This window comes from Podarcis liolepis (assembly GCF_965112155.1).
Source record: "Podarcis liolepis genome assembly, chromosome: 1".
In the NCBI taxonomy this organism is placed as follows: Eukaryota; Metazoa; Chordata; class Lepidosauria; order Squamata; family Lacertidae; genus Podarcis; species Podarcis liolepis.
This window is the reverse complement of record NC_139554.1, coordinates 117,987,565-118,000,496: the sequence shown is the minus strand read 5'-3', so window position 1 is coordinate 118,000,496 and position 12,932 is coordinate 117,987,565. Positions and strand designations below refer to the sequence as shown.

The window sequence follows — 12,932 nt, the reverse complement described above, 5'->3', positions numbered from 1 at the left end:
CGTAGTGAAAGAGTCAGTCACATATATGGGAGTAAGAAAAGCAGTTTTCAACAATGTTATTAGTGGCTAAAACTTTTCGATCTAGTTTTGTGAGGAAAGGAAGGGAAAGCAGGTTTCGCCTATCCCCCAGCTTTCTGTTTGTAGCCTTGCTTTCAGTGAAAACCACCAAGACGCTTGCTGCTTCAAGTGTGTGCCTATCAGCCTTTGGGGAAGGGCTGTAGATCAGTGGATAAGCCTATTCTGCATGCAGAAGGTCCTGTGTTCAATTCCAGCATCTCCAGGTATCTTGAGGTACCTCAAGCCAATTTTTTTCATAATTGTTTTTAAATAGGTTTATGTTTCTTGATGTTAACCAAATCCCTAAATACTTCACCTTTTTATGGACTTCAATCTCAATATTTTGTTCTAACTCCATTTTCCCCTCTTCCTTCGAATTTTTGACTAACAATTTAGTGAGAGACCTCCCAGAATAATTTTAAATATGTTGCAAGAGGACTGCAGCTGATGGTGTAGGGAGGTCAGTGAAAACTGGGTGCCATGCCTTGCACAAGTAGAAGTGCTTTTCACTAGTGCAAATATACCATTCGGTACAACCTCCTGAGTTCAATTTAATTGAAATCAAGCTTCCATCAAGGCTTAATCTGAGCACAAGGCTCAGCTCCCAAACCCCTTTTCCGTTTTGTGGTTCAGCTCTCCAAAGGATGAATCTGTGAGTGTCTCTGTGTGCGTGCAGAGTGCAAATTTCCAATGATCTTACAAATGTAGAGTTCCCAAGAAGGACTTCTGTACGTGTTGGGTTTGTCTTCTAGACAGCCTCCAGCGTCAACACCTTCCTCCTCAGGAATGAAGAATGAATCTTATCTCTTTTTTATTTAGGTACATTGATAATGACACAGGAAGGGTGATGCATGACATTATTAGTAAAGAATCCTATGGGACACAGTTTGAAGCAATTCAGCATTGCTTCAGGATCATCGGGTTTACGGATGAGGTAAGTAGTGACTTTTCAATCTGCTGCCGCAAAGATACTTGTCTTGCTCCAGAAGGCAGCAGGAATTCAGCCATGCTGAGGGAGCCTGTCAGGGTGCCTGGTTGCACCCCTCTCAGAATTTTGCACCCGGAGCCACTGCCCCTCTGGCCCTCCCACACTACGCCACTGGTTACATCCTCCGTCTGCAGAGTGTGGGTGGGCTTCGAAGTGTTGAGTCTGAAGAGCCAGTGTGGTGTAGTGGTTAAGAGTGGTAGACTCCTAATCTGGGGAACCGGGTTCGCTTCCCAGCTCCTCCACATGCAGCTGCTGGGTGACCTTGGGCCAGTCACACTTCTTTGAAGTCTCTCAGCCCCACTCACCCCACAGAGTGTTTGTTGTGGGGGAGGAAGGGAAAGGAGAATGTTAGCCGCTTTGAGACTCCTTAAAGGGAGTGAAAGGCGGGATATCAAATCCAAACTCTTCTTCTTCTTCTTCTGAAGTCTGCTGACGCTTAGAGTTCTGACTTCTGAAGAGTTCTTGCTCTTCCTCTTGTTTGCAGGAAGTGCACTCAGTGTACCGAATTCTGGCTGGGATCTTAAATACAGGAAATATTGAATTTGCCGCCATTTCCTCACAACATCAAACGGATAAAAGCGAAGTGCCCAATGCCGAAGCCTTAGATAATGGTAAATATTTGCGGGAATTGTACTTCAGAGGACTTTTGTAGGGATGGGGAACCTGCGGCCTTCTAGGTGTTGTCGGACTACGACTCCCATCATTCCTGACAGTTAGCCGTGCTGGCCGGGGCTGATGGGAGATGGAGTCCAACAACAGCCACAGGTTCGCCAGCCCTGCAGTAGTAGAATATGCATAAGAAAAGACCCGTTTCACACAAGATGTCGAGAGCCAGTGTGGTGTAGTGGTTAAGAGCGGTGGACTCGTAATCTGGGGAACCGGGTTCGCGTCTCCGCTTCTCCACATGCAGCTGCTGGGTGACCTTGGGCCAGTCACACTTCTCTGAAGTCTCTCAGCCCCACTCACCTCACAGAGTGTTTGTTGTGGGGGAGGAAGGGAAAAGGAGAATGTTAGCCGCTTTGAGACTCCTTTGGGTAGTGATAAAGCGGGATATCAAATCCAAACTCTTCTTCTTCTTCTGCCAAGGCCAACAGCTCCCATCTCATCCCGACATGTCTGTGTGTCCTCTTTCAGCCGCTGCCCTGTTGAGTATTGGCTCAGAGGAACTCCAGGAAGCTCTCACCTCTCACTGCGTTGTGACACGAGGCGAGACTATTATCCGGACAAACACTGTAGACAAAGCAGCCGATGTGCGGGATGCCATGTCAAAGGCACTTTATGGCCGACTCTTCAGCTGGATCGTAAATCGCATTAATACCCTGCTGCAGCCTGATAAAAATATATGGCAAGTCCACACATCAACAAGCAGCGTGTGTGCTGGTGGAGTCTTCTGTGTCTATATATTTCTTTTTATTTTACGGGGAGGAATTTACTGTTTGTTTTAGATAATGCCTCTAAATGGCCTCCGTGCTGTGATTCTGCATTTTTTGTTTCCAGGACGTTAACTCCAGTGTTTTCGAAGAGTTGGCTAGGATTTAACCAAGTAGGTCAATGGGGATCAGTGTGGGGTTAAAATCCCATCAGCTCTTTGAAAATACATCACAAAGCGATGTTTTTAAAGTTAGTCTGTTTTATGGTGAAAAGCTACTGAAGTCCTTTTAATGATAAGGCTATAGCGTACAAAACGTTTAACATGATGTGCTCCCACTTAAAACTGTCGCTAAAAACTACCTAAGCTGATTTAGCAGCTCATATACAAAGCTTAGCTGTGGGGTGGACTGCAAGGTAAGTGGATTATGCCAATTGCATTAAGATCCCCAAAATAATAAAATGGCATTTAGTGAGCTATTGATAAATAAGGAATTATGCTGCACAATTATTTTATGGGTATATGGAAACATTTAATTATATAATCTAGTGGATCAGTTCACACAGGCTTGAATGCAAGGACTTCATGTGCAGTGAATAACTATATTTTTTTCACTTTCAGGGAGTGCAGAACGCGATTTGCATTTCTGCCAAGGCATTCTTCCTATATCTTTTCAATGCTGAGAGTCTTGCACAACTTTTTACATGATTATTTTATTTAGTGTCATACCTTTCAATAGTTTTCAAAGCAGTAAATTGCACACAATTAAGATAAAATATATAACAGATACTAGGGCTGAATTTGCATTTACAAAACTGGTTTCCAATGGTGTTTCAGTTATGGATTTTGTATATTTTTCTACCCAGCAATGCCGAAAGCGGAATGAATGTTGGTATACTGGATATTTTCGGATTCGAGAACTTCACAAGGAACTCTTTTGAACAGCTGTGCATAAACATTGCAAATGAGCAGATCCAGTTTTATTTCAATCAGCACATCTTTGCACTTGAGCAGGCAAGGTTTACTTAATTACCGTTGGCTAGCTCTGTATCAACGTCTCTAGGCTAAACTTTGGGCTTGTGAGAGGAGTGAACTATAGGAGATGACTGGAACTTCCGAATTCATCTCCTCCTTTATATATGGTTAGAGTGATATTGGGTATATCGAGATATAAATATTGCTTGGGGGGCTTCCCATATAAACTTAAGAGAAAAGCAATAAGGTGACTAATGAAATTTGTGTTGGTATTTTTATTTGGTTAAAGATAAAAAAAGATGGTGTATAATAAAAGGAGAATTCCCTGCATGTCTGGATCCAGGTTTGGGGCAAGTACTCTTTGGTGAGAGAACCCCAGCAGAGATTTAAAATCACAAAATAATATGCATCAAAGTAAAGTGTGGAAATCTAGGCTGTTGGACCTTTAAATCATCCCTGTTTAAGTTGGTTCCAGAGTTCCCCTCTTCCCTTAGCATAGAAAGAGACCACACGTTTGGAAGTTAAAAATCATTTACTTACAAACTCTTTGAAGGTCAGATTCATGTGCTTTTCCATGCAGCAGTAATAAAAAACACAGGCAGGAAAACTCAGGTTCCAAAGTGGTAAATGTTTCTAAATTATTTGTATAGAAGCAGAAAGATAGCTTGCTTAAGCCACGCGGTCTGAGTTTGGAGCAGTCTTCATAGACCTCCTTACTGGTTAGGTTCACGTGGTAGAATTAGAAGAACAAAGGTCTGATAATGCTTCCTCCCAAGGTGACCTAGCTAAGTCTACTCTATGGTCTCAACCCCTTCATTCATTCATTCATTAATCTTCAGGACGCTGGTTATATACAGCGGCTTATCCTACAACTTGGACCCCAACGATTTGGGCTTGGCAACTTGTAGCGGGTTTCACATGTAGTGTTTGTGAAAACAGAATACCATTGCTGGGCACAACACAAGCATGACTGATCTTTGCAATATTTCAACAATATGAATGTTGTATAAGCTTTAATTATATGGAAATTAACCGGGGGGGGGGGATGTCTGCAAGATGCCTGGAAAAGGACACGGGTGGTGCTGTGGGTTAAACCACAGAGCCTAGGACTTGCTGATCAGAAGATCAGTGGTTCGAATCCCCACGACGGGGTGAGCTCCCATTGCTCTGTCCCAGCTCCTGCCAACCTAGCAGTTCGAAAGCATGTCAAAGTGCAAGTAGATAAATAGGTACCCGGAAGCTGTACGCCGGCTCCCTTGGCCTGTAAAGCGAGATGAGCGCCACAACCCCAGAGTCAGTCAGGACTGGACCTAATGGCCAGGGGTCCTTTTACCTTTAAACACCTGATAAAATGTGTGTTGCAGTGGTTTGCCTTGCTCTTTTGTCACCTTTGTAAATAAACCACACTGGGCGAGAAGAGACAGCTGTTAGAGGTGACATTTAAATTTGCTGACTTTCATAAATCTTCCTTTAGATGGAATATCAGAATGAAGGAATTGATGCTCCTATGGTTGACTATGAAGACAACAGGCCACTCCTAGACACGTTCCTCCAGAAACCAATGGGGCTACTCTCTCTGCTTGATGAAGAAAGCCGATTTCCCCAGGCAACAGACCTTACTTTAGTCGGTACGCCATGTCCAGCAATCCTCAACTGTGATTTTATATATACTTGGGGGGGGGGGAGAGAAAGAAGGCCATAGATATTTTCATATTGCTTTAACTCATGACCATGTATTAAATTTCTGTTGCTTTGGTCAACCTATTAAGTCCCCATGTGCTCTTCATGAGCTTTGCCAATTGGATTTTTTTCCATACAGCTCACTGCTTTTCGGTTTTGGTTTTAATTGATAGGGGTCTGTTATCTACTATGAGCACTGTTAATATTAGCTCACCTTGAAGACCCATAGGCGTTTCTGGTGTGATTGGCTTGGATCCTAGCTTCTGCCCCATGAATGGAGCAGAACTCTTCTTCTGTTAAATCGTTTTTATTAATTTTCCAGTAAAAAAACATCCAATTAACATATCAAATCATAATCCAATTAAAATAAAAAACTAAAATAAAAAAGACCAAATTATCATCCAAATTATAATTATTAATTTTTTGGGACTTCCCATAGTCTGGACCTTGAAGCATATCTCAATCCTGCCTCTCCTTGTTGTTTCCATATTTTCCACATCTCGATTTTAACGCTTTAAAGTTCTCCGTCTCTGGCTCTACGATTCTCAATCATGTCAGACATCATAGATCCTTTCATCCATCAAGTACAGCTTTATTTGTGTATATATCTTTTGGAGCAGAACTCTTCTGATGCAACAGAACTTTCCATCCTCTCACTTCCCTGTCCAGGGCACAGCCCCCTTTCCCTCCTACAAACTTATTCCTGGGGGTTAGGGAACTAGCACGCTTGTACCAGTTTACTTCTTTTCATGCTGCAGCTCCCAAAATATTTACACAATTTTTTAAACAGCAATCTGTAAAAAAAGTAAAAGAACAAATAAAAATGATATCCCTTCCCTGACTATAGCAGAAAAAGAGAATCACAAAAAGGCAGGGGATGCGGATAGCGCTGTGGGTAAACCACAGAGCCTAGGGCTTGCCCGATCGGAAGGTCAGCGGTTCGAATCCCCACAACGGGGTGAGCTCCCGTTGCTCGGTCCCTGCTCCTGCCAACCGAGCAGTTCGAAAGCACGTCAAAGTCCAAGTAGATAAATAGGTACCGCTCCGGTGGGGAAGGTAAACGGCGTTTCCGTGCGCTGCTCTGGTTCGCCAGAAGCGGCTTAGTCATGCTGGCCACATGACCCGGAAGCTGTACGCCGGCTCCCTCGGCCAATAAAGCGAGATGAGCACCGCAATCCCAGAGTTGGACACGACTGGACCTAATGGTCAGGGGTCCCTTTACCTTACCCCACCAATGGAAGTTCATTCTGCTTGTGCAACAGCATCTCTGGATGTGAATGGTTATCTCTGACCAGACCATTGCATTGGAAATAGTGAGTTAAAGAAAAAGCGTGGGCTGATTCATGTCGCCATTGCCGAAAACGACATGGTCACGTGAAAGCATCTCCTTGAGGGCCCATCTGCTGTTTGCCGCATCCAGAAAATAAAATAAATCAGCATTTTCCATGAAAATTGATTATACAGAGCTTATTTGAGAGTAGCTCTGAAACTATTTCACAATGTGAAAAGTGGATCACTTTGCAGTGACTCCTCTGGATCAAAAATGGTTGCATGATTCAGGAATGGACTCGTGAGAGCAGCGCAGAGATTTATTAATATTATTTTTGGCTACTTGTTCACTCTGTTGGCTTTGGCTGTCTCCCTACTAATTAAACAAAAACTGTTTGTTGCTACTCAATTTATGCCAGCTGGTCAAACACTGGGAAATTTGCGCAACCCACCCTAGACATCTGCTAATATTGGGACAACAAATTCTGTTTTCTACTTAGACTTCCTGCTCCAGTAGTGATAGCAGAAAAATAGACACTGGTGCTATTTCTGCTAATGTCTAAGCTGATTTTTTTTTTACCTTGCCCCATATATGTTAGTCATCTGTTGTCCTAAACCTAACTGTATATCAAATATGAAATAAATGTCAGGGGAAGAAAATTAATGCAGTTGCACATGACATGGCAAAATTATTCAGTAAAGCTGGCAGAATTAAGAAAGTTTGATCTTTGTGAAACATCTGGCCATTCAAAGCTTCAAAGGCCAGGTTTGTGAAACATCTGGCCATTCTAAGCTTTAAAGGCCTCTCCCCTTCCATAAACTGTCTTGCCATCCTTAATGCAACTACAGCAGCATAGGCGTTAAGAGGACAGAATTGTGAAACAATTATTTGCACTTTTATTTTAATCTCTGGCATGTATTCAATGAACTGGGCCTTAGAGAAGCCATTCTTCTTCTCTGCCTTAATCCCACCACTGCCACCATCAGTACAATGGGGATGATAATACAGTGGTACCTCGGGTTACATACGCTCCAGGTTACATACGCTTCAGGTTACAGACATCGCTAACCCAGAAATAGTACCTCGGGTTAAGAACTTTGTTTCAGTATGAGAACAGAAATCGTGCTCCGGCGGCGCGGCAGCAGCAGGAGGCCCCATTAGCTAAAGTGGGGCTTCAGGTTAAGAACAGTTTCAGGTTAAGAACGGACCTCCGGAATGAATTAAGTACTTAACCCGAGGTACCACTGTACTGACCAACCTGCCAGGACTTCTGTAGTGACTGCTACATAGCAGGGAAAGCCAAGGTGGTACTGCCTAGATATTGCTGAACTCCAGCTCCTGTTATGATTGTACATTGGTCAGTTGAAAACCTAATACAGTCATACCTTGGAAGTCAAACAGAATCCGTTCCAGAAGTCTTCCAAAAAGTTCAGAAACCGCGGAAAAATAGTCATTTAAGATCCCTCTGGACTAAAATGAGTTACAATTGAACTAAAATTGTTGGAAATAAAGTAACAACAATAAGTTAGAGGATTGTTGGAGAAAAGACTAATAAGTAACCAGATTCCCTCTAGGGGGAATTCTGTGAAACTACAATGGCTGTGGATGGAAAGTTACTAGTGGAAATCGAAAGAATGTTTCATTTGGTGGGAATCTTACAAGAGCAGAGTCTGGCTATGAATAAACAACTCATGACCTTGACTTCTGGAACAAGCAGCTCTGCTGAATGCATTGAGGATCTGAATGAGAAATAATCCACATCTGAATCGGAAATGATATCTAAAGAAATGGAAGAGACTAAACAAGAAAAAGAGAAAGTAAAGCTGGAAAGTACCAACCAGAAGCTGACATCTGTGGAATACAAGCAAGGAGATTTTTGGATTATATCTACCACAAATCTGCGAAAGATGCAAAAGACGAAGGAGGAGGTCCCGGGAGTTTATGGAATACAGGAACTTAAAATAAAGAAATATGATTGGGGCCTCCACTCTGACTTTGACTCTGAAGATGCAGACCTTGTGGAAATTTTCCAGCAGCTGTTTCTAAATGTCCTTGTGGGAAGAGAATATGGTTTGATGGTGATAGAACTCTTTCGAGATTTGATGACCGACATAAAGGACTACCAACAAGACCGGCGGAGAGGGACTGAAAGAGACTTGAAAGCCTCGGACGTGAGGAACCCAGGCTAAGAACTGCTATTCTGGACATGTATTGGGAAGGGACAAAAACCGGGGATGGGAGGGAGGGAAGAATAGAATTTTAAAAACACTCAAGACCTTTGGGTTTAGTTAATATGACTGTTAACTAAGACAAAATGGGAAATCAATGGAAGGGAATTTTAGTCCAACTTAGAAAAAATTTACTTTTCTTTATAAAAGAGGTAATATTAAGATGGTTAAGAGGAGAAATACCAATTTGCTGACACAATTTTGGGAATTGGGATGCATGAGGGGGGGTGGGGGGAAGTCAGGGAACAGGGTTAGGAAAGTAGGATTTTCTGAAATTATACATGTTTTTGTCTTTTGTCTTTTCTGTGTGTATTTTGTCTTTATAAAAAGTGAAAAACCAATAAAAATTTTATTTAAAAAAAAAAGTTCAGAAACCAAAGTGCAGCTTCTGATTGGCTGCAGGAAACTCCTGCAGCCAATCAGAGGCCATGGAAGCCCCGTCGGACATTGGGGTTCCAAAGAACATTTACAAACCGAAACACTCACTCCCGGGTTTGCGGCGTTCAGGAGCCAAAACGTCCGAGTACGAAGGCGTTTGGGATTCCAGGTACGACTGTAAGGCTTTAAAAATCAGGACTCTTTCTAGGGAAGAAAAGTGACATTAAAGATGTTGGAATTGTCCCTAAGGCTTGAAAAATACTGTGAAGTTTCACAGTTTTTATAATATGTTAACTAGTTGACCCCCAGAGTGGCGGAGAAGGAGCTGTAGTCGTGTCAGGTCTAGAAGAAGAAGGGGCCACACCAGTTTTATTTCTTTACCCTGAACTTTTGATTTTTGTGCTAGACCCTGCTTTCTTATGCAGGGACTTAATCCTGTAGCATCAACACCAGTGCTCTTTCCCTTGGTTTCCCCCCACCCTGATCCAGTCTGGGGTTTGCCGCTGAACCCACAGGCCCCATGATGTGTCAGCATCCCCCCCCCCTCCACCACAAGTGTTGACAGCCTTGTTTTACAGGCCTTGCTCAAACTTGGCAAGGCAAAAAACACACAACACAACCCAAGGACAACACACCTTCTCCTGTGATGGCCTGGGAATCAGATTCAGATGCTGAACCTGAGGAATCCCAGCCTGCACAGGATCCCCCGCCTCCAGAACCAGCTGAGCCGGGGCTGGGGCGTGAGCCTGAAGGGTCCTCACCTGTGCCGGATCCTCAGGTGCAGGCACCAGCTGAGTCTGCTCTGGCTCCTGAGGCGATGACTGCAGGTGCTCCACTCTCAGCCCCATCAGAGGAGGAGGAGGTTGACTCTGGGTCCGGTAACCCTCCAGCCTCTCCTGAGCTGCAGAGGCTCAGGGCAGAGAGGCGGAGGGAACTAAGTTCCCGCAGGAGGAGTGCTCGCCTCCAGGCCAGGAGAGGCGAGTCACCAGAGGATCGGGGTCGCCCTATGCCTCCGGGCAGATCAAAGCCGGCCAGCCCCAGTCCCAAGTTGCGGGAGCAACGCTGTTGGTAACCTGTTCCTGCCTGCACCCTGTCCTGCTTTTCTGCCGGAGCTCCTGACCTCACCCGACTCCCTGCCTTGGACCCAGCTTCAGCTTTGACGGACAGCCTCCATACCGCACCCTCGACCTTGGACTGGACTCGGACCTCGCCTCTCGGTTAGCCCCCGGGACCAGCACATCTCCCTTCAGGCATCACTGACTACTGACTCTCTGAATTTCCAGAATCTTATACTTGTGGCTTGTAGTAGGGCTGTGAGTAGTTCTAGAGATATATCCTAAATGTTGTAGCTTTGCTTTGTAAAGAAAATGTAAGGCAAAATAAGATGGATATTGGCAATCTCTGCGCTTTCCATAAATAGCTGGGAAGTGGTAGGAGGGTGACAGAAATGCGAGGGGAAAGTGACTTACCTGTTAGTTCGCTAGGATAATTCCTTTTCAAAGCAAACAGAAAGAAAGAACAAAAGAGTCGTGAGAGAAAGAAGTGTGGAAAGAAGTGTGGGCTGCCGCCATTACTGCAAAGAAAAACAACATCGTTTGGATATGTGGGCAGGAAGCATCCACACATAATTGCCAAGGCCCGTCTGTGGTTCAGAGAATGGACTAGTAATTATGTTTCCTCTTCTTTAAACGATTAGATAAATTTGAAGATAATTTACGATGCAAGTACTTCTGGAGACCCAAGCGAGTGGAGCTGTGTTTTGGCATTCAACACTACGCTGGAAAGGTAGGTGCTTTATATATAACTTGACACAAGTCCAAATGCAGTATATGATCCAGTTTCTCTTAAAGTGCTTTCAGATTCTCTTTAACATTTTAAGTGTGTTCATATTTCACAAATCTAGAAACTCTTTTTTTAAAAAAACCCCAAACAAAACACCATGATAGCAGTGTTTGAGGATGTTCTAACCTCTACTGTCATGGTCTGGGGCAAGAAATATCTGGTGCCTTGCATCCATTTTGAGCCTACAGCTGGCCATTGACCTACCTGACCTACCACGCACACTAGCCTTTGACATTTGATATTTGTGTGGCTTTTGTGGGGCCACCTCCATTGTTTTATGTACGTTCCTTGGTTTGTTTTAAATCAGGCATCCCCAAACTTGGCCCTCCAGCTGTTTTGGGACTACAATTCCCAGCATCCCTGACCACTGGTCCTGTTAGCTAGGGATGATGGGAGTTGTAGTCCCAAAATATCTGGAGGGCCAAGTTTGGGGGTGCCTGTTTTAAATGGATTTCAAGATTATATGGTTGTAACCCACCCTGGGACCTTGTGATGAAGGGCAGGTGAGAAATTCCTTAAATAAAACAATAAATAACTATAGCTTTTAAATACATAGCAGAATTTTATAACGGCCCGTTTTGCTTTTAACCTCCCCTATGGTATAGGTGCAGTACGATGCTTATGGCTTCCTTGAGAAGAACAGAGACACTCTTCCTGCTGACATAGTGGTGGTACTGAGGACTTCAGAGAACAGACTTCTCCAGCAGCTCTTTTCAAGTCCTTTAACCAAAACAGGTACTGCTTATCTTCTTCTTCTTCTCTGGTGATCTTCTTCTTCTCTGGTGATCACTCATAGCTGAGTAAGATTGTCTTCCATAAACACGGTTTTAACAGTGAGTCCGTAAGTGACTGTGGAGGCCACACGTCCTTCCACAGTGGGGACATTGGTTTCCGGGCGGGAGTTGATCACAGTGAGGGTTTGCCAAGTGTGCCTTCCTCTTAGCACATTTCTCCATTTCATCCTGAGTTTGAGCGTCTTCAAAGCCCATGACACCTTTGGTAAAGGCTGTTCTCCAGTTGGAGCGCTCGCAGGCCAGTGTTTCCCAGTTGTTGGTGCTTATACTCCTTTTTTTAGATTTGCCTTGAGAGAGCCTTTAAACCTCTTTTGTTGACCACCAGCGTTACGCTTTCCATTTTTAAGTTCAGGGGTCCATTTCAGGTCCATTACCATGTTGAATTGCAGGGTGGATTTCTGCTTTCAATGCGCATGCAGAGATCCCCTGTGAATAATAATTTGTCAGTTCACTTCTGTGTTAGGAAAAAGTTCAGCATGTGTGTTCCTGATGCATCCATGGAGCTCTTTCAGACATGAAAGTGAATGGGAAGCCCTTCCTTGTGAGTGTGCCAAAAAGAAAAAAGAAAATTCTCCTCTCTGTGGATTAGACAGCACGATTCTGTAACACACACCACATAAAGATAACCTGTACATATGCTCACTGTTGGAAGCAAACAGAGTCTGTCAGTAACCACTGCATGGAAGAAAAATAGTTCATTTCACAGTAAAAGCCTATCTGTGGCATAATAGAAATGATATATGGCACTTGTAAAAATACATGATGGCTCGTAGGTCTAACATGACATTGTTTTAATGAGTTGGAAAGACCAAGTAAATCACTTGTGATTAGAGAAGTGTAATGGAGGCAAGTCCTACTAGGAAATTGTGATTATGAGAGAAAGGTATCTCACGTGTTTGTTGTTTAATAGACAATCTCAGGATCACTGTTTAGAAGATGTCACAATATATTTTGAAAGAAGCTGAAGAAAATAGCATACTAGCATCTTCCCAGGCCTGTTTTAGAGTTTATTTTCCTCCATGTTCTCCTCCTGCACATGTCTGGGGCGTGAGATTATGCCTGTTCCTCTTCAAACATGCTAGACATCAGTGATCTCTGCAGGGACAATGCACAATGTGCCAGGGTGGCTGGATGCAAAAGAAGAGAGCTCTTGTGCCTTTAATAGTTGTGCAGAAAACAGATTTTCAACAGGTGTAGCTTTCATGGCAATATAGAATCATAGAATTGTAGAGATGGAAGGGACCCTAATGGCCATCTAGTCCAACCCCCTGAAATGCAGGAATCTCAACTATAGCATCTATGGCAGATGGTCATCCAACCACTGCTTTAAAAACTCTGAGAAGGAGAGGAC

The 12,932-nt window shown here is 43.7% G+C and overlaps 1 protein-coding gene across 1 annotated transcript in view; it reads left to right on the top strand.

The window, feature by feature from the left end:
- Nucleotides 1–12,932, top strand: part of MYO3B (myosin IIIB) — a 292,153-nt gene that overhangs the window by 154,235 nt on the left and 124,986 nt on the right. The window contains exons 17-23 of the mRNA XM_083467558.1: nt 877–991; nt 1,530–1,656; nt 2,180–2,390; nt 3,281–3,428; nt 4,864–5,017; nt 10,642–10,730; nt 11,393–11,522. Coding sequence (XP_083323684.1) covers nt 877–991; nt 1,530–1,656; nt 2,180–2,390; nt 3,281–3,428; nt 4,864–5,017; nt 10,642–10,730; nt 11,393–11,522 — 974 coding nt within the window. The remainder of the gene's footprint in view (nt 1–876; nt 992–1,529; nt 1,657–2,179; nt 2,391–3,280; nt 3,429–4,863; nt 5,018–10,641; nt 10,731–11,392; nt 11,523–12,932) is intronic.